At 40.4% G+C, this 22,673-nt stretch overlaps 1 protein-coding gene across 1 annotated transcript in view; it reads left to right on the top strand.

Annotated features, from left to right (window-relative positions):
- ADGRA3 (adhesion G protein-coupled receptor A3) overlaps positions 1 to 22,673 on the top strand; it is a 128,461-nt gene that overhangs the window by 102,292 nt on the left and 3,496 nt on the right. Inside the window, exons 13-17 of the mRNA XM_044225899.1 lie at positions 1,203 to 1,416; positions 1,627 to 1,835; positions 10,673 to 10,797; positions 11,909 to 12,032; positions 21,698 to 21,843. Coding sequence (XP_044081834.1) covers positions 1,203 to 1,416; positions 1,627 to 1,835; positions 10,673 to 10,797; positions 11,909 to 12,032; positions 21,698 to 21,843 — 818 coding nt within the window. The remainder of the gene's footprint in view (positions 1 to 1,202; positions 1,417 to 1,626; positions 1,836 to 10,672; positions 10,798 to 11,908; positions 12,033 to 21,697; positions 21,844 to 22,673) is intronic.

Genomic DNA, 22,673 nt, shown 5'->3' on the forward strand with positions numbered 1-22,673 from the left:
GAAATCACAAGGGTTGGTATATTCAGGGTGGCCAGCTTACAGGTGTTGGTATAGGGAATGTTAGAAGAGGAATTTGAGATGTAAATTTTAGCCAAATCCTATGATGTACTTAGGTTTGGGGGCAGTATTCTCTAAACATTGGCGAACTGGGGTGTTCTTTAATAGAAGAGCAAATATGTTTCTTCGGTGGAAATTCTGTTGGCGATGTGGACTTTGGATTGGAGAGAGTGTGATGTCAAGAGAAAAACTTTGTGGGGCGCCTGGGGGGCTCCGTCGTTGGGCATCTGCCTTCGGCTCAGGTCATGATCCCAGGGTCCTGGGATAGAGCTCTGCATTGGACGCTCTGCTCAGCAGGAAGTCGGCTTCTTTCTCTTGCACTCCCCCTGCTTGTGTTCCTTCTCTCGCTGTGTCTCTCTCTGTCAAGTAAATAAATAAAATCTTAAAAAAAGAGAAAAATTTTGTGATGAAGTCTTAAAACAGGGAATTTTTTTAGGTGGTTAATTATTTGCCTCCTTGGTATCCGGATTTGATTTTTATTGAATGCTGAATAATTTATAGTTTAACAATTCCTAGTAAAGAAGTATGTAAAACATTCAGCCAGCATATCCAGCTGTTCTGTTTGATACTATGTTTTTCTTAACATAATTTCTAACATGTTTCTTAGTCTCAGGGGGCACTTCTGCTAACATCAGAGTTTACTTGAATCTAAGTTTCTATTAAGTCTGTACAATTTCTTTGTGTTGATAGTTTGAATCGTCCTAAATCATCTTAGAATTCCACAAGTCCAAATTAATTAAAGTCACATTTGTGGTAGGCTGCATTGGTGCTTATGTCTATAATTGATTGTTGTAAAATTGATAGAGTGATCACTGAGATTCTTGATCTGTTTAATGCTATCGACATTAGCAGTATTTGTTACCGTGGGAAAATTCACTCTATTGTCTGAAATAATTCCTTGTAATTTCAACCCTTTGAAATGGAGTTTGCATTTCTCTTTATTTTATGCTTCTGTGCTTTGGTGTGGTGTTCAGATACTTCACATACCTGATAAATTGTTCTAGCTGTTAAATTTCATATACATACATTGAAAAACCTGTTCAGGGTACAGTTAGGAAACATTCATAGCCGTCTGAACTATTCTTTCTGGTCTCTGCATGCTAATATGGTAACCTTTCTTTGATTTGTTTTTCATGTATATTCAGAATACTATCATCGAGGCTTCTATTCAGCTGCCTCCTTCCCTTTTCTCACCAAAGCAGAAAAGGGAAGTCAAGCCCACTGATGACTCTCTCTGTAAGCTTCAGCTAATTGCATTCCGCAATGGAAAGCTTTTCCCAGCCACCGGGAATTCAACAAATTTGGCTGATGATGGAAAACGCCGTACAGTAGTTACCCCCGTGATTCTCACCAAAATAGGTTTGTTATGTGGCTTATGTTCAACTGTAGTGACTGGGCAGTGGGACTTTATGAGATGCTGTACCTAAAAAATGCTTATTTTTGTTCCTTCTCATTTTAATGAGTCCCTAGTGAAAAAAGATACCACAGAGTACCCATTAGTGTATAAGTCGACATTTAATCGTTTTTGGAGTTTCTTTCAGAAATGTTTCCATTTCCCATTTTCTCCAGATGGTGTGAATGTGGATACCCACCACATCCCTGTTAATGTAACACTGCGTCGAATCGCACATGGAGCAGATGCCGTGGCTGCCCAGTGGGATTTTGATTTGCTGAACGGACAAGGAGGCTGGAAGTCAGATGGGTGCCGTATACTCTACTCGGATGAAAATATCACCACCATTCAGTGCTACTCCCTTAGTAACTATGCAGTTTTAATGGTATGGCAGTTGTTAACTTGATGCATAAATGCTAAATTTCCTCATTTTTTCCCTATGCATATTTAAGCTCAAGTGAAGATTTTTACTTTTAACATAAACTGTTACATTTCATCAGGAGGTGATATTTGGGGTAATTCTGAATTTAAAGGGGAAATTAAGTGATGACCAAATGCAATGTATGGGGTTGAACTTGGTTATGGGGATTTTCAGGAAACTTTATAAGTGACTTACTTCCCCTGAACTCTGACCTTCCGAAATTTGGAGACATTTTGGGTTCATACAGTCCAGCTCTTAACTAAGGAAGAGTGACTCATTTGCCCAAAGATACACAGTGAAGAGAGATTTTCCTTCTTCTCCATCTACCACCTTTTCCCACTATACATGGTATGTTTTAGACTCTTGAATTTAGAGTAATGGTGGCAATTTCAATTTAGTCACGGTAAGTGATGGCGTTGACCTAGGTCATGGCTTTTCACGGTTAATGCTAATCAAGCTAATGTTGTTTTCTGTTATTTACCACCGTTCATACCTGTTGGTCTGTGGTAGCCCATTTCTTTAGTCTCAGGGAAATTAAAATCTATAGATGTATATAAACATTTCTATGAATGTATAGGAATAGTTCTTTTATTAATGAGTTACTTAAGTGAATCTGGTTCTTGGGCAGGTGAGTATGAAATTAGCTATACTGGTTTATATTTTATATTACAGTATATACATGGAGTACGTAGACATGCATTTGGAGAACAGGGGAAGGGATTACAAATCTGAAAGACATTTTTGAGAAATGGCACAGGTTCAGGTTTTGATTATAAAATAACCTGAAATTAGGAAGTACTGGAGGAAAAATAATAGACATACAGCCTTGTCTGAACTTTATAAGTAGAGAAAGTTAGGCAAAATAAATGAAACAAAACACACAAAAGACATTTTATAAGCTTCACTGTTAATGAAGTGATACTGTACATGTGAAACTTTTATTTTTATTTAATACTAGTTAAAAGCGTCTATTTTTGAACTTCCTAGATGTTCTTCTAAACTGTTTAAATTGGCATAATCCTTTTCTAGAAAGAATAAGCTATTTTATCTTTCATGCTTTTAATCTTTTAAAAAATGTAATACACAATTCTTCAAAGCTAAAATTACAATACTGGGATATTTTTCTATTTTCAAAGAATCGCCTTTCTTTTGCTCTTTTAAAATGTAACTGTGCCACCTAGAGGCGCAAAGTAAAATGTATCTGAAATTGTGAACCAAAATTGTAAGAAAGTTAGTATATGGGATTTTTAGAATTGCTAATTAAACATGAAGGTACAGCTAGTGAAATTATGCATAGACTTGAATAAAGTTATATCTGAGATAAAACAGGTATCTCCTAAATTTTGGAAATCAGCATCTTTTTTCCTTCCCTGACACTGTTTTTAATAATCAATAAAATCCTATTGTCTTGAAAACTGTCTTAATACATGGCTTCCTGTAGCAAATCTGAATTCCTATTTTGGCAGATAAAAACCTTTTCCTCATCAGGCTTTAAAGAATTTTGTATTTAAAAAAAGAGAGAGAGACAGAAAATATTTGTTTGCAAATCCAGAATAGAAACCATGGTTTGCTTCGGTAGGTGTTCTGCTGTGACCAGTTATGTATATCCTAAGTCATAGTGGGAGCCAGAGTAAAAACTTAAGCAGAAATTGGGTTTGTTTGAAATAAATGATCAGAAGTAGTAGGAATTGAGGCAGAAAGATTCTTGGAAGTTGCGGTCAGTGGGAGATAAACGTGAATAGTACGGAGGTAACGTGTAGGGTCAGACTATTTGTGTAGTACTTGATACCCAGTCGGTGATAGTGGTAAAGATAGCCTGTGACTATGATTCCCTTTTGTTACTGTGTTCACAAAGAAATACAGGAAACTAGAGAGCTCTCATTTGTTATTACATCCCTTTAGTGTGGCTTTGAAATTTTGTTTGTGTAAAACTTGCTGAATGAAAGCAAACTCGAGCTTCACCTACACTGTAATTAAACATGCATGCTAGCAACATTTTTAAAACATAATTCTTGGGGCACCTGGGTGGCTCAGTGGTTTAAGCCTCTGTCTTCGGCTTGGGTCATGATCTCAGGGTCCTGGGATCGAGCCCCACATCGGGCTCTCTGCTCAGCGGGGAGCCTGCTCCCCACCGCCTCTCTGCTTGCTGCTCTGCCTACTTCTAATTTCTCGCTCTGTCAAATAAAAAAAACAAACATAATTCTTAAATAGGGACTACGTTCACAGGGATCAAATGTTTTAATTATTTCTACACATTAATATATAGTGAAAACTTGACCTCCACCCCTCTCTCCATCATGGTCATTATCTGTGCAAAGTAGGTAACCTGTCACTAACAGAAGTTTCTTGCCTGTGGAAGGGATTTTCGTGTGTATTGAAACGGAATGAATATATAGTACTGTTTTCTCCCATTTTTACTTGAAGGCTGCATGCTGCAAACATTGTTTCAAACCATGCTTCCCTCCCCATGAAACAGTTTATCTTATGACGGTGATGGTATCCTTGGAATAATATATTTTATGATGCCTTAGGATGTTAGGATGCTAGTGGCTAATTTTCATTAAGTGCTTATGTTCTAGGCATTCTCCTGAAGTCTTTACATGCATTCACTTATTTGGTCATTATAGCTACCTCATGAGGTCTAGTGCTACTAACATTATTCCCAGTTTACAGGTGGAGAAACTGAGGCATAGTGAGGTTAAGCACCAGGCTCAACTTTGTAAAGTTAGTGTTGGAATCGGGATTTGAATTTAGGCTCCAGAAATCAATGTTCTTAATCAGTCCACTAAATCTCCTTTCTGAATTCTTCCTGTATCTTCCTCATTCTTCTTCTTTTATATATATATAAGATTTATTCTAGAAAAAGTAAGAGAGAGAGAGTGCAAGAATAAGTTGACGGGGGGGTAGGCAGAGGGTGAGACTCGCCAAGCAGACCCCGCCCCCCCCACCCCCCCACTGGAGCATGGAGCTGGATTCCAGGCTCGATCCCATAACCTGTATGAGATCAGGACGTGAGCCAGAACCAAGACTCTGATGCCCAACTGACTGAGCCACCCAGGCACCCCAGCTTCCTGCTTTTTCACCATTGAATGTTATTTTATGTTCCTACCATGACTTATTTAAGTCTCTCTCTATTTCCAGTAATTGCCTTGTACAATACTATTTCGCAAGAGTCTGAGAATACTCATGTGCGTGGTTTTTGAGGGACATGGGCACTCTGGAGTGGGATTACTGGATGATAGGCTCTCCATACATTTATTGGTTGCTTATGCCATACAGGAGACCCACATGGTTGTTTTGGTTTATAGTCTTGACGGTAATGTGAGTTTTAGTTTTTCCATATCCTTGCCAGTGCTTGGTAGTGCACATCTTTTTTTTTTTTTTTTTTTTAAAGATTTTATTTATTTATCTGACAGAGATCCCGAGTAGGCAGAGAGGCAGGCAGAGAGAGAGGTGGAAGCAGGCTCCCCACTGAGCAGAGAGCCCAACGCGGGGCTCGATCCCAGGACCCTGAGATCATGACCCGAGCCGAAGGCAGAGGCCTCAACCCACTGAGCCACTCAGGTGCCCTGGTAGCGCACATCTTTAACTGTAGTCTTTGTTGGTGGTATTCTAATATTTTAATTTTATTAAAATTATTATTTAATTTTAATATTTATAATTTAATTCAAATTAAAAATGGTTTTAACTTGTTGTTCTCTGTTGACTAAAGATGCTGAGAACTCTCTGTTTTCTTACTGTCAGTTTGGGTGTCCCTTTTTGTGAAGTTCCCACTCAGATCTTGCCTGTTTTCATTATCTTTGACTTTTAATTTTTTTTCTTTCAGTTTTATTGAGATATAATTGACATGCCACACTTTTTAAGGTGTACAGCATAATGACTTGACTTCCACATACTATGAAATGATTATCACAATAAGTTTCTTTAACATCTGTTACCTTGTATAAATACCAAAAAAAGAGAGAAAGAAACTCAGCAACTTTCGAATACACCATATAATAGTGTTATCTTATAACTGGGAATTTTTGCCTTTTGATCCCCTTCATCTTGTTCTCCCTCCCCTCATCCCCTGCTTCTGGTAACCACAAAAATGATCTTTCTCTATGAGGGTTTTTATTGGTTTGTTCATTTTGTTTTGTTTGTTTTTAAGATCCCACATATACATACATCTTGCCTATTTTTACTTTGCTTATCTGTTGTTTTCTTGCTGACTTCCAGGAATTCTTGGTATGAGCAGTGAATAGGAGCTCCTTGTTGGGTTTATGTGTTGTGAATATCTCCCAGTCTTCATGAGTTTGAGCTGCTGTAACAAAGTACCATAGGCTGGGGGTTCATAAAGAACAAAAATTTATTTCTCACAGTTCTGGAGGCTTGAAGCCAAAATCAAGGTACCAGCAGATTTGGCATCTGGTGAGGGCCTGCTTGTTGGCTTATAGATGGCATCTTTTCCCTGTGTCCTCACATGGTGGAAAGGGCAAGGAAGCTCTCCGGGGTCTCTTATATACAGGTACTAATCCATTCATGAGGCTACTCTCATGTCCTGATCATCTCCCAATAGACCGTACCGCTTAATACCATCCTATTGGGGATTAGTATCTCAACATATGATTTTGGAGGGACATAAACATTCAGTCTATAAAAGTGCCCTTGTCCTTTTCTTCTTAGTGCTGTCTTTTTATGAATAGAGTTTCTTAATTTTTCTAAGGTTTTGCTTCTTATATGCTATTTAAAAAATCTTTCTCTACATCAAGATTAATATTTTTTATCTTTTACATTTAAATCCATGATTTGACTAGAATTGACCTTTGCATATGGTATAAGGTAAGGGGAACAAAATCTTGACATTCTTCTTTTTTCCTTAGGGGAAAAATTTAAAAAACATAGAAGTCATTGTCCTTCCCACCTCCCCCCCATTTCTGATTTCAGATCTATTTTTAAGCTTTATTTTATTGGTAAACTTTTTAATAATTCTTTGAACTCTGACAGAGAGTATTTCTTTGGATTTCCTTCCATTGTTCAGGTCCTAACAGGTTTAGATAGTTACTGATTTATAATTACCCTTATTACTACTGTAATGACAATGGATTATTTAAAACTGCCATTGAAGGGTACCTGAGAGATGGACATTAAGGAGGGTACTTGGAGTCATGAGCACTGGATGTTGTAATATACAATTGATAAATCACTAAAATCTACTTCTGAAACTAATAATACACCGTATGTTAATTGACTGAATTTAAATAAAAAAATTTTAAAAAAACTGCCAGTGGTTTTATAATTAGCAAGTCTCAGTTTAGAAGTAACATGTAAATATGTGAACCTCTGTTTATATAAGTTAACAAAGATTTTTCAAAAACTCTTCTTAGAATAGTTGGGGCCTTATTCATCTTTGTATGGTTATGTTTTTTTTTTAACCATATTGTCAAGTGTTTGGATACTTTACATTGGGGAAGTTAACTACTGTAAAAAAACTATACTTTTCACTTCCTTTCTCCTTATTTTCTTATGACCATCACTAAATGGTCATATCGGTCAGTCTGTACCATAAAGAAGACTGACCGATATGACCATTTAGTGATGGGCTGTTGCATAAGCACTAGAAGCAGAGTTTTCCCCATTTCCTTACTTGTTGCAAATTTTACTTTTTCTTTTCACGGGCGCCTCCTGGTGGTCACACTCAGACAGTGTATTTAGTGATAATTCTGTTACAGTATTATAAAGCTTATGTGTTTACTAGTATGACTGAAAATAATTGTGATTCGGATTTCTGCTTTGTTGCTTTAGATCTTTAACTTCTCTACCATCTTAATCTTCTCAGTTGTCTCAGATAACCTTGTATTCTCGTCTTCTAGCGTCATCGAGATAGGTTTTCTGGGGCACCTGGGTGGCTTAGTCATTTGAGTGTCTAACTCTTGGTTTCAGCTCAGGTCGTGATCTCTGGGTTGTTAGGTGGAGTGTCCCATCGGGCTCTGTGCTCAGCATGGAACCTGCTTGGAATTCTCTACCTCCTCCTGTTCTCTCCACTGTTCCCATACACACTCACTCTCTTTCAAATAAATAATCTTTTTTTAAAAGATAGGTTTTCTTAGTTTGTTTTCTTTATATTTGAGGTCTGTAAACCATTGTGAACATGTGACCCATGGGCCTAGTCCCATGAACTGCTTTAAGAGGTTAATGGGCCCCTTCACAGTAGCCTCAACTTCCCTCTTGGCCCCCAGAGCCTAAAGTACTTCCTATCTGGCACTTTATCCCCTTCCCTGGGTTAGTCTCTCAGTGAGGGTTCTCTTCCCTTTGGGCGGGTCAGTTTGTGGTGACAATCCAGAATGCCCCAGAAGAAGCATGCCATGCAGGACCAGTGACAGGAGCATCTGTGCTTTCTTCGATTTGTAACTTGGAATTACAAGAGTCTTTGCCCTTTATTTTCACCTCCAGTTTCTTTCTTATACTGTATTCTCTTCACTTGACTTTTGAAAAATACTAATTGCTTTTAAATGTAAGTATTATATACAGTATATTTTGGGAACTGAGTTGGCGCTTTGTCTGACGTTCCCTTAGATATCATGTGGCCACCTGCATTGGTTGGCTCTCCGATGAGGCCCGTGGAAGGCACAGTGGGGTGCCCTCTCTGGCCCTTATTACCCAGACCCCACCAGGTGACTGGTGGTGTCTTCACTTTATAGGCAGGCAATGGCTCCAGACTCAGGTAGCCAGCAAGTGAGGGGTGATGTGTGAGGAATGTTACATATGTGGTGTATGAAGGGCATCTAGAGGCCAAATCCTAGATATTGGAAGTTTATCTTCATTTATTAATTCTGATTGGGAAGAGTAGCTCTTTGTAGAAATTGAGAGGAAATGTGTCTGCTTTTACTAGCATCTAACTGGTTCTCATTGCCCCAGTGTTTGTTTAAATTTTCCCATGGATGTTCTAGACTCTTGGCACATAGTGAGGGCACTGAGGCCCTGTACCATAGACTAATCATGGGAGCATCTCACAGCGGCAGATTGTGCTGACTTCATGGTGATAGCCTTTTTCTCCTGTATTTTCCCTTTTTTGGTTGTCCATTTACAGCCTGTCAGCTCTCGAGGGCTGGGACTACGTTCTGTGTTTCGCGGAGTATCTGACGCTTGGCGTTGTGCCTGGCCATGGTAGGTACCCAGTTAACATTTGTCAAGTAAATAGATGAATTGCAGGCTTGAGATTCTTCACGACACCCTGGAGCTCTCAGACTAGAATTTAATTTCCCATGTTGTATCTCCAGTTTCCTATTAACCATGAATTTGGTCAGGCTCTGTGGGCCTCTCTTCATCATACGTTACAGTGAGGGGCTTGTTAAGGTATTCTGATACAATCTTTTTCGATCTATAATTTGTATATTGTCCACTTCCCGATTCTTTTTTTTTTTTTTTTAATTTATTTACTTGACAGAGATCACAAGTAGGCAGAGAGGCAGGTAGAGATGGGAGGAAGCAGGCTCCCTGTGGGGTGGAGAGCCCAATGTGGGGCTTGATCCCAGAACCCTGGGATCATGACCTGAGCCAAAGGCAGAGGCTTAACCCACTGAGCCACCCAGGTGCCCCCACTTCCCGATTCTTTAGGAAAATATGCCCCCTGTTCCGTCTAGCTTTTCTAGATGTCTTGGGCATCTCTGGTTGAAAGATGCATTTACTGTGAGTGGCTTCCTACATCCCGTTGTCCATTTGCACCTTCCACAGTCCATTCAGAAGGGTCATTTCAGGACAGGATCTGGTGACTCTGCAACCCCTGTTTTCTGGCACGGCGACTGTGGCCAGGGCAGAGGCACCCGCCCAGCCTGCTGTGGTCCTTCACAAGGAGGAAGCCTTGGGGTGCAGAGTGTTTCTATTTGAGTCGGGCACTGTCTGCTTTGTGTTCGGGAACAGAGACTTGGCAGCTACGTTCCCTTGGACCAAATCGTCATAGCGCTTAACCTCTCTGTGCCTCACTTGCTTGACCTCTGCAATGGGGCTGCTAATACAGCTACAGCCCACAGAGTTGCTCGGTGTGAAGTGCGGCATGGTATCTGCGTCATGGTCAGCGCGATAGTGACTTGCTGTTATTTCCAGTGTAGATTTTTGAGCTCTTTGCTCCTAAACCGTGTTGCCTTTACCATCTTCAGACATCGCTGTGATCTGATTGTGGGTCTCTTTCCCCTGTGACGGACAACCTTCGAGGGCTGGAACCATGTCTTACCATCCCGTCCCCAGTGCTTTACACAGTGGTCAGTCTGCTTGTATTTGTTGAACTCAGAGTTGAATTTGACCTCAGATGGTCAGCAAGGCCCGTTGAGGCTTGTTTGGCTCGGCGGTACCGCTGGGCCTTATCACAAGGCTGCTGCGTGTTTCCATGACCCTCGGAGCCAAGCCAGCATTCAGTTTATCTGTGGCTCAGATGCAGAGCAGATGTGTGTGTGTGTGTGTGTGTGTGTGTGTACACATATGCATGTGTGTATATATATATATACATACATATATATGTATATGTATATATATATATATATATACATATACATATATACATATATATGTATATATATATATATATATACACACATGCATATGTGTACACACACACACACACACACACACCATATGTACATACTCTGTAAATAGCTTACGCACTGGAAGTTAGGAAGGCAGAGTAAGGTGTGAAGAAGATAACATGAAACACTGGTTCTTGAGTAAAACAGAGATGTGAGGGTCAGCCTGTGTTCGTCCCTGGAGGTAATATCTGTGTGTCGTGTCCGGAAACGTGCAGCTGGAATGGGCTTTCTCTTCTCCCTCAGGACTTGACAGGATCCGAACTCTACACCCAGGCAGCCAGTCTGCTACACCCCGTGGTTTATACTACCGCCGTCATTCTCCTCTTAAGCCTTCTGGCGGTCACCATCAGCTACATATACCATCACAGGTAAGAAAGGCCACTTGGCAAATGGGGGACTTCAAGTCAGGGGAGTTTATTTCACATGGAGTTAGGGTAAAAGGGACTTTAGCACTCTGCTGTCCCTCCAAAGGAAGGAGCCCTTTCAGAACACCTTCAGGGCTCCTTCAGTTCATGGAGTTCAAGACATAAGTAATGAGTCCATGAAATGGTAAATTCATCTTTTATAGCATTCAATCTGTTTGTATCTGGGAAGGAATATGGGAGGTATGTGTTGGGGGCTGGGAGGTGGGGCAGAGGGGCAGCAGCCGGTGGGTGAGGTGAACTGGAGACCTGTTACCTGTGGAGGTGTCTTCCAGAAGCTGATGGTGGTGGGACTTCTATTTTTGACTCTGTGCATGTTGTGATATTCTTTATGTTATAGATGTTACTCGTAAGGAAGTTTGTGGCATTTAAGCATGGATATGGTTTCCGTTAATTGGAGGCAAAGCTACAGAAACTTTTATTTTATGGTAGGAAATAACAAACTAGAAGGATTTTCTAAGCAGAAATTCACTTTGCAAGAGGTTTTGCTAGAATGTATTTTCCTATTTAAGTTGGACTTACATGGCATTTCTTGACATTTAGTTATGAAACAAAAGGAGATTTTGATATTAAAAGAAAGAAAGACTTCAACATTTTGTTATGAAAGGCCAGAAGGAAATGTACTGGGCATTTAGACCGTGTTATCCTAGTAGGTCAGGAAAAGCAGAGATTGGCACCTTGCAGAAATCTCTTGGAAGCAAACAAGTAATCCAGCTGTCATAAGATGTGGTGACTAGCAGAAGCCCAGATATTTCTAATTATGGAGAATTTGTTTAGCCTTTAGTGGGTGCAGTAGTTCCATAAATGACTTGTCTTTTTCAGTGCATGAAGTGAAATGTTAAGAAACTGTATTGAGTTAAATGAGGTCTCAAATCCTGTGTGTGTGTGTGTGTGTGTGTGTGTATCTAATAGTTCATGCATTTTAAGTAAAATGTTTAAGCATAAAACATCTACATTTGGCCTTTTATGCAGTTGGAATTGCTAACTTTTGGTTGAATATCATAGCGTCCTACTTCATATGAACTAGCCTGAATATTAATGTTTTTCCTTTTAACAGCTTGATTAGAATCAGTCTCAAGGGCTGGCATATGCTTGTGAACTTGTGCTTTCATATTTTCCTGACCTGTGTGGTCTTCGTGGGAGGAATAACCCAAACCAGAAATGCCAGTGTCTGCCAAGCGGTAAGTCAGGGTGAAAACCTGAAATGGGAAAAAATAATGGTATTAGAAAGTAATTTCATGTTTTATTAACTATAAAAGGAAGCATGTTTTTTAAAGTTGTTTTTCTTTAAAGTTAAACCAAGTGTCTGTCACTCACACGTTTTTTACTGGTATACTCCAAGTTTTGAACTATTATTTCATAGCCGAACATGTGACTTAGGAGCTTGTCTCTTTATCCTTGGGAATTCACTGCTACTTCTTACATCTTTTATAATGCTGAACATTTACTTTTAAAAAGTTGTAAAACCCTGACTTGGGCTAAGAGAAAAGTGGTATTTGTTTTGACAGTAGGGTTTTATTTATTTATTTATTTAAAGATTTTATTTATTTATTTGAGAGCGTATGAGCAAGAGGGTGATGAGCAGCAGAGGAAGAGGGAGAAGCAGGCTCGTCGCTGACCAGGGAGCTTGACTCGGGGCTTGATCCCAGGACCCTGAGATCATGACCTGAGCTGAAGGCAGATGCTTACCTGACAGACAGAGTCACCCAGGTGCCCCAATAGTAGGATTTTAAAAATTGTTTCACCTATTTATGGAAACAATAGGCATTTGAAAAGGTTTAACTGTAAGATATAAAAATCAGAAACTTCCCAGGGCACCTGCGTGGCTCAGTCATTACATGTCTGCATTGGGCTTGGGTTATGGTCCTGGGATCCTGGGATTGAGCCCTGCGTCAGGCTCCCTTGCTCCATGGGAACCTCCTTCACCTGCTCCCTGTGCCTGCCTCTCCCTCTGCTTGTGCTCTCTCTCACTGTCAAATAAATGAATAAAATATTTAAAAATAAATAAATGCATACATACATACATACCAGAAATTTTCCATTTATGGTAAATATGAAAAATTAAAAATAGTCAACTTTTAATTTCAAATAAATTATTGTATATGTAACCTCAGTGAATAGTATTCTTCTAGAACATGTGTAAAAAAATCAACTACTCAACATATGAATACACATAAAAATTGTGCATATTTCCTATATTTGTGTACTGTTTTCCATATGCATGATTGAAGTGGTGCCGTGTAGTCATTGAGTTCAGACTGCCTGGATTTGGGTCTTAGGTCTCCTTTGCTGTTTCTATGGGCAGTTCATTTAACTTCTTTTTTAATTGCCAATAAAACGTAACAAAAGATTTACCTCTTCACAAACTTTTAAGTGTACGGTTTAATATTAAATAGAAGTGCAGTGTTGCACAGCACATTTCTAGAACTTTTTCATCTCGCATGACTAAAACATTGTGTTACCCCACCATGTTACCTTCTAAGGCTTGATTACTTAGATACCTCGTCTAAGTGGAATTATGCAGTGTTTATCATTCTGCGACTGGCTTATTTCACTTGGCATAATGTCCTCAGGGTTCATCTGCGTTGTAGCATGGGACATGAGTTCCTTCCTTTTTAATGGCTGAGTAATATTCCATTGTAGGGTTACACCAGCTCTTCTTTATCCATTTATCTGTTGATGGACATTTAGGTTGTTTCTGTCTCTTAGCTGCTGTGAATAATGCTGCAGTGAACAATGGGGTGCAGATACCTGTTTGAGATCCTGTGATTTCAATGTTTAACTTTTCTGTGTTTCAGCTTTCTCACCCATAAATTGGGACTAACATTTACGTTGTCAGATGATGTGATATATGTATGTATGTGTGTGTGTGTGTGTATATGTGTGTGTATATATATATGTATATATATAGTATATACATATATATATATAAATCCTATGGTAATTTACAGAGAAATGATTTGAAGTAATGGGAAGGTTTAGCCAAGAGTGAATATAAGTTTAACATACAGAAGTTGGATGCAGAAATGCAGCTATGAGAAAACATAATTAATGTCAAGATGCCATTTATATAGTAACGAATATCAAGTGCTAAGAAAAGATAAAAGATGTTCATGATTTACAGGCCAAATTGTAATAGCTATTTAAGAAGACGTAAATAAATGGAAAGGTATACTAGGCCCAAGGACAGGAAGTGTTAATATCAGAAAGATGGCAGTTCCTCTGAAATTAATATATATGTAAGAAGGGAGTTTTTCACAAAATACAATAAAATGATTTTTAAAATTACATTAAAAGCAAAGGATCAGAGATAAAGATAGCCAGGACCTTCTGCAAAGGAAGAGGGGAGCAAGGTGACTGTCTTTCTGATCATCAGAACTTGAGAGGCTCTCGTCATTAACACTGTAGCATTTGGTGTAGGGACAGAGACATGGACCAGCAAGTAGAATGGAGACTCAGAAGCAGCCCCATGTGTGACTTTGGTGTGAGACCAAGGTTTGCATGCTCTTCAGTGTGGGGAAGAGACACGTCTGTGCGGTGTAGAGGAGCTGGGGAAAATCCACGTGGGAAAGCATGACAGTGGATCTGTAGTCGTGCCTCATAAAAATGTCAACTCTGCATGGATTAAAAAACTAGCATGGCCCAGCCAAAATGTTAAAATTCATATTAAAAAATACCACAGTCCTTGGGGTAGGGATTTCTTAAATACAACACTAAAAGGCATTGACTGGAAGAGAGATAATTTAACCAAATTAAAAATAAGAGCTTTTGTTAATTAAGATTCCTTAATGAAGGTGGAAAGACAAGCTAACAAATTGGAAGATGCTTTTCTTAATACATACCCCTGAAAGGGCACTGGAATAAAAAATACACGAAGAACTGTAATCAGTGAGAAGGCCACAGACAGCCCAGTAGGAGAGGTGGCGAGAGTGGACAGGCTTTTCAGAGGAGAGGATAGGCAGAGTCCGTACCTGCGGGAGAAGGTGCTCAGCGTGACGGGTGGTCATGGAGATACAAATTAAGACAATGAGGTAGCATTTATGCCTTTTCTGTCAGCAAAAAATTGAGCTTGACAATGCCAAGTCGTGAAGAACATGTGGGTCCGCATGTTTTCTGCATCATGGGTGGGAATGTTAAGCGGATGATTCTGGGAGGCTTTACGGTCTGAGGTTAAACACGCATGGACCCTGGGACCCGGCAGCCTTGCTCCTGACTCTGAGAGTCCGCTCGCCCATATGTAACAGACGTGTGTCTAGGAGTATACACGTGTCCGTGAATATTCATAGCAGCACTGTGCCCAAGAGAGAGAACCTGGAGGCAACCCAAGTGCCCATCAGTGACAGAGTGAGTGAATAAACTGTGATATTATGCAACAGTCAAACTAATGAATTACAGCATCGTCTAACAATATGAGTAAGTCTTAGGAATACATGTGAAAAAATTAAGTCCCATAAATTATATCCACCCTGCTTTTTTTTAATAAAGTGAGAAGTAACTACAGTGAAACAGCTCACTTTTAATGAAAATATGTAGATCCACTAAAACGGTAGAAGGAAGGCAAAGGGATGATAAACATAAGATAGAGAGTAATGATTCCCTTGGGGGAAGTGGATTATATTGTTTGATACAGGTTTTGGTCAAGGTCTTGCCTTTTGTCTTGCTGATAAATTCTTAGACACTTAGGAATAATAACTAATTAAATAAAAGCAGGACGTGCCTGGTCCGGTCACTAGAATGTGTCCTGAACCTAAGGTTGACAACTAATCCAGTGTCATACAGCTGACACCCAGCTTAAAATGAAGTGTGCAGAAGATTCACAGAAAGGATTAAAGCACAGAGAGTACCTGGTATACAGTAAGTGCTCAATGGGGAGTGGCTATTACTGCTACCATCGCTACTGAAAAAATGCCCTCTCTGCTGTGCAGAGTATTTCTGTTGTAGGCCATTAGTATATCCAACTTGATTGGGGCGTATGAGAGGTCAGGTAGTGGGTTTTGGGTCAACTGAATCCATGCATAGAAGATAATCTGTTTTCTCAGTTACCCGCCCCCCCCCCCCATTCCTTTTCATCCTGTTTGTAGGTCTTGGTTTACTGTTACTGTTTGAAAGATACTGTCTCTCCCCTCCCTCCCCTCATTATCCTGTGGTGTTCATTCAGTCTCCACGATGCCTGCAGCCCGTCGCAGTTGACTGGTGTTTACCTGTTTTCTGTCTCTGGACCCGACGCTCTGCCAGGAATCCCATTGATCTGATTCACCCGTGTGTATCCAAGGATCAGCACGGGACCTGACTCAGAGTGGGTGATACTAGGTGTTTAGCAAATATTTATTGGGCAAATGGACAAAAATGGCCTCGGTTTATAAATAGTAGAAACTCATTCGACTCTGGATCCATTTTGAGCAGAGGCTGTGGGGAGAGAGCGCAGCACACGGTGGTGGTCATGGGAGTCTCGGTTTTGTCTAATTGTTTTCACGAAGCAGACACGTTGATTTCACTAAGGAAATGAACAGGAAGAGGCCATTGTGAAGAGGACTGCCTTTCATTGTTCTGAGTGATATTTTATACCTTTTCTAGAAAGCTTTAGAAGGAGGTGAATTGGTAGGGAGTGTTCACAATCTCTATGTTGAATATCTGTGGCTTAAAGATGTATTTAATTTTTTTTTAAAGGAAAGGCAAGGCAAGGCTTTAGATGTTTTTACATGTCATTTTCTTCTGTTTTCCCACCGTTCTCCCTTTTATGAGAAACACAACACTCTTGCGGTTTCTGACTCAGAATGACTGGCTTCTCTTTGCTGTTGCGATAGTTCAGGTAGGTGCCAGCCAAGAGGGGAGTTGGTGGAAGGCAAGCAGGACTGGCCTGGGGTTCCAGACACTAGTAGGTAGGTTCTAATTCTGTGTCTGCGGGATGACTAGTGTTGATGTAGGAAAGACTTTAGGGTTCAAAGCTGACAGCCAAGGAAGAATTCTTGAGACGTCTTTAGTGCAAGAAGGTGGTTTTATTAAAGCACAGGGACAGGCTCCGTGGCAGGACAGGCGGCACCAGGGTCATGAGGAGTGGTCCATTATATACTTTCAAGTTGGGATGGGGTTAGGGACAGCAGAAGTCTCTAAGGACTGTTGGAAGCAAGATTTTTAGGACCTTGAGGGGACTAGCTATTGTTGGATTATTATTATTGTTACAGTCTGGTAAAGCCTTAGTCATGAGATCTTTTTTTTTTTTAAGATTTTATTTATTTGAGAGAGAGAGAGTACATACATGTATTACCAGGGGCTGAGGGGAGCAACAGAGGGAGAGGGAGAAGCAGACTCCCCACTGAGCAGGGAGGCTAATGTGGGGCTCAATCCCAGGACCCTGAGATCATAACCTGAGCTGAGGACAGATGCTTGACCGACTGACCCATCCTGGCGCCTCCCTTGCTCATGAAATCCTTTAGATGTATATTTGTGGGTCACATACTTGGGAGATGATTGCCAACATGTATATATATATTGGGTGGTAGAGATAAAGGAAATTTCCAAAGAAATTTTTCTATGTTAAAGTAGGGTTACAGGATCCCGGGGGTTGGGCCAAGCTTGCCTTTTGTCCTTAGCCAAGTGCTAACATCGAGGCAGCTGAGTCCCTAGAGCAACGTCTGTTGAGGGACTGGGCAGTGGGCTGTAGGTAGTAAGGAAGTATAATAATTTTTCTTCTGCCTTTGTTTTCCACAGCATTATGATTAGTCACTCAACCTGGTAGTGGCTTAATGTTTCCTCTATAAAATAAGGGGTTGGGCTAGGTAACTTACATGATCATTAAGGTTCTTCTAGCTGAGCCCCATGTGCACCTATTAGAATCCTCACATATGCATACCTTACATGCTTTTTTATGTGTGTACACATAATCGGTATAGTTTTATGTTTCTTATTTCCCTCCTAGAGCTCGTAAACTTTATGGAGGGTGAGAACAGCTTCTACGGTACTTTCCTCCCCACGGTGATGGGTTGAACTTGTTGCGGGTGCCGTGAGGCACTTTCCTTCCCACTCTGAGTCTTAAGTCTGTTCCTGGGGACCACGGGTGCGTTTTTGCAGGTCTGGACTCTTCTTTTGCAGCAGGAGCTAAAGGAGAGCTGAGCAGCCGAGGGACAGAGTAGCCAGGGCTGTTGACTCCAGGTTGGAAGGGTCCTAGGTTCTGGGTCATGATGTGCAGCCAAATGATTGTGTGATAATTAATTTTCTGGTCCTTGGTTTCCTTACCGATGCAGTGAAAAGATTTGGCCGGATCTTACTTAAGTCACCTTGTTGCTCTACCACTCCATGATTTAATTTGTTAAATACAGAGCCGGCTGACCTTCTCTGCTGTCCTTTTGTGTCTCTGCTCCAGAGTTCTGCCATGGCACGTGAAATGCCTTGGGGACACTTAATCAGGGAGTTTTAAGACATTTTACTTGCCAACTACTTGCCGATGTGTTATCTTAACTTTCATATTAATCCCAGGAGGTACTTGTTACTCCTCTGTTTTACCAATACAGACATTGAGTCTTACAGAATTAAAACAACTTGTCTTAAATCACTAGGGCTGTTGGGTGGCAGAGGCAAGATTCAGATGCCAATGTCGCTGATTCAGGTGTCCTCCGCCCCTCTCCTGGGGTCATTGTGCTTCACTGTTTAGTGAGGACCAGCACTGCCTAATAGGGCCAATATGGCTTTTGGAAACCAGCACACATGGATTTGAGCTGCAGCCCTGCCACTGACCAGGTGATGTCCAGGGGATGACTGCATGCCTTGCTCAAGGTTAATGCCCTTCACTGAATAGTGACATCAGGAGGATAAAACGGAAGCACATACAAACTGTCTTCATACATGTTGGGGCACAGAGTGGGCATTCAATAGTGGAAGCTGTTACTATTTTGCATATATTCATACATGATTATATGAATATACAATCATTTGTATGATATATTCATACATGTATATATATTCATACATGTATATTCATACATGAGCATACAATCATGTATGAATATAAAGATCATTTTTTTTTGCACACTCACTATACTTGCTGTACTATCTTAGGGTTATTGGTGGTTAAAAATACGATCGTTAAAATGTCCGGTCATGGGACACCTGGGTGGCTCAGTGGGTTAAGCCACTGCCTTCAGCTCAGGTCATGGTCTCAGGGTCTTGGGATTGAGCCTCACATCGGGCTCTCTGCTCGGCAGGGAGCCTGCTTCCTCCTCTCTCTCTGGGCCTGCCTCTCTGCCTACTTGTGCTCTCTCTCTCTGTCAAATAAATAATTAAAAAAAAAATCTAAAAAAAAAAATGTCCGGTCACTAATTTGTGAAAGCTTATGGTTTAGTAACATGAAGTGCAACTCTCTAGGACAATTATTTTACTTTGCAGTTTTGGAAATTGATGTCCTGAGGTCAGGTGACTTTTTTTAAGTAATCATCTGTTGCATTTAATTAATCATTTCAATTCCCTATGAATTGGATTCCTTATTCCCAAACTACACACTTTCCACATGTATTTCTGATTTATGTGAAAGAAATTTGACAGTGAGGTTGCATTTCAAGTGTCTGATGGAGAAAACAGTAGGAAATATCCCATTCCAAAAGAAATACCATCTCTGCCAGTTCTCTGGTTCTTGTGGAATATCTGACGATTTGTTTACATGGTGATTACTAGGTGACATCAGACCCCTAAAATTCTACTGTTGGTAATGATTTTGTTTGACTGAAGGCTTTTTATTATCTTTCAAATGTGAACACTCTGGAAATTTTGAAATGCCTTAGAAAACACTTCAGAATCTAAAGGTTAAGTTTTCCCTCTTAGATCCAAAATCAAAAAATGCTCTATCTTGCACCGCCTGTGTTGAAAATGTTTTCACTCCTATTTTCTTTTTAAGATTTTATTTATTTATTTGACAGAAAGATCACAGGTAGGCAGAGAGGTAGGCAGAGAGAGAGGGGAAGCAGGCTCCCTGCTGAGCAGAGAGCCAGAGGCAGGGCTCGATCCCAGGACCCTGAGATCATGACCTGTTCCGAAAGCAGAGGCTTAACCCACTGAGCCACCCAGGCGCCCTTTCACTCCTATTTTTTAAACTAACTTACTTCCGCCGCTCGGTCTCGTTCTTCTGACCTCCGGTTCTGAGGAGCCTACCGTTTTGAGTCAATGTCAGGGATTTGTCTTGAACGTTTCCGTGTCTATGTACCAGATTCATTTATAATATTTTTACTTCTAGTAATGGGTATGACTCCAGATAGCCTCAGGTTTATTTTATGCTTTTTGTTCCACTTTTCTCTGTAAATATTGCTTTTAACCATACAGACAGTAAAACTAATAGAAACCAAGGAGCCACTTTTTTCCTAAAGAAGAAAATAACTATGAGTTTTCTAGTTTGGCCAAGCTGGATGCCCCCTGCCAGCCACTTCCCGGGTCAGAGCAAGATTCACAGTGGACAATGACTGTCCTCATTTTTGCCCTGCAAAATAAGACTTGGGATTTCATTTGCCTGAAAATGAACTCTGGGCTGCAATCTAAATGCTTTTATCACTGCCCTAGGTTTGATAATGTCAATCAGTCTGATTTTCTTGAGATCTGAGAGCCATCCTCTTAGAATGAAAAAAAAATTTGTCTTGAAGATTTTCATTAGAAGGATTTTACCTGTGGTAATTATAAAAAAAAGAATTGATCGAGCAGATAGTAAGTAATTAGTCAGATAAGAAAGGTGAATAGTGTCCTTGATGCTCCAATGACAGATATACTTTTCTTAAAATGGATTTAAACCTTTCTTAGGTCCATATATAGCTTTGTCTAGAATTTTATCTCCAAATAGAGTTGCTTCACACACAGCTCACCTGTAAACATGTCCTCCATCACCCCCTTGGGAAAGAAAATTAGTGTGAGCACTACATTTATTGCAGATTTCCAGTATTTATTAGGTTAACCTGTTAATGTCTCAAATACTTGCCCATACAGTCCCTACAGAAATGCTGGATTGAGATGATTATTGATGATATTCCCACTCTTCTAATGAGGAAAATTAATTAGAGAGGTTACATTATTTACTTAAAACCACACTCCTAATAAGTAATAATAAAAATATAGATATCATTTTTCTTGATTGCTTCTCATATGCCAGTCAATGCGCTAAATGCTTTATGTAGACGATCTTAGCCCCACAGTACTTTCGTCTCCCTCCGTGTTGATGAATGAGGAAATCAGTGCTTGAGATGTTACACACCTTTGCTGAGGTATCACAGCAGATAAGGGGAGGGTCTTGGTTTTAGCACCAGATAGAAGTTTTGATTCTAGACCTCATCGTCTTACCAACAATATATTTTATTGCTGACCTACCATTACCATATATGAAAGTTCTGGATTAGAACAACTCAGGTCTGTCACACGAGACGTGGTGTGCTATGACTTCTGGCTACTCTTGCCCTCTACCTTTCTCTATAACGGGCCTCAGAAACTGAACTCTGATTTAGAACATGGCATCTGGGAGAAACACACTTTTGATTTAATGTTGTCTAAGAGTCCATTCCATGAGGTATGAAGGATTATCTTGGGTGTACATTTTATGTGGTCTGTGGGCCTCCTAGATTCAAGTGTTGGTTTGTTCTGTGAGAGGACCTCATCCTCTGTTATATATGTCTGTTTGGATACTTTGTTTCATTAGGGGGCAAAGGAATCCGTCTTTAGGATATACCTTCATACTGTTTTTGAGTTCTGTTTTCGAAAGGTAACATACCTTTGGTATTTACAAAAATACCATACCAGGTATTTTTGGTAAACCTTGGAGGCAGCTATTACTGGGGAATTTTTTTTTTCCTTTAGTTTATATATTCTTCAATCTTCTTTCTAGGTTGGAATAATTCTTCATTATTCCACCCTTGCTACAGTACTATGGGTGGGAGTGACAGCTCGAAATATCTATAAACAAGTCACTAAAAAGGCGAAAAGATGCCAGGATCCCGATGAACTGCCACCTCCACCAAGACCAATGCTCAGGTATCTAAGATCTTTATTATATTAAATGTCCACTGAACCGTTGAGGTGAAGCTATTTTAAATAAAACAAAACAATGCTGAGTAAATTTTGGAAAGTCCAGAATGGACTTTGGAAGCTGGACTTCCTGGGTTTGAGTACTGGCTGTGTAGCCTTCCAGCTGGGAGCCCTTTGTGAAGTTCTCCGCCCTTTCCCAGCCTCCCTCCCTCCCTCCCTCCCTCATCTGCAACGTGGGAATAAATAAGTGCCTTAAAGTGGGACTGGCTGTCTAACAGGCTCTGAGAAAATGTTAGCTGTTTTTATTTCCTAGAGGTCATGTTGGAGATTTTAATCTCCATAAGTATGTTTCAATTTAATCATTCTCTACAAAAGACAACATGATTTTGGAGTTACACCATTCTTCCCAATTGTAATAAAAAATAATGGATTACTGGGCTGGATGAGTAAAAATTGACCAGTGCCGACCTTGTGGATCCAACGCTGGCTGTGTGGCTAGCACTGGGCCAGGCACCAAGCCGCCCTGCCTCTGAGGAGTTTAGTCTGCCTGAGGAAACCGTGAAGAAGCCCCTCGGGGCGGTGTGGGAACTGAAGCAGTGATAGGTTCTTATGAAAGTGCAAACAAAGGCGCCATTGATTTGGGGCGATGGGGGGTATTGGGAAGTATTGACCATTAGGGATGACCTTCCTGAGTGATTAGGGCAAAGGGGAGAAGCGATGCTGCAGACCCAGGATTATGTGGAGACCTGAGGGAACTTGGAGAAATAGACTTTGGCTGGAGCCAGGGTGAAAGCTCCGTGTCAGGCCTGTGGGAGCCGTGTGAAAATGTGGGGCTC

This window comes from Neovison vison, chromosome 11 (assembly GCF_020171115.1).
Source record: "Neovison vison isolate M4711 chromosome 11, ASM_NN_V1, whole genome shotgun sequence".
Taxonomy (NCBI): Eukaryota; Metazoa; Chordata; class Mammalia; order Carnivora; family Mustelidae; genus Neogale; species Neogale vison.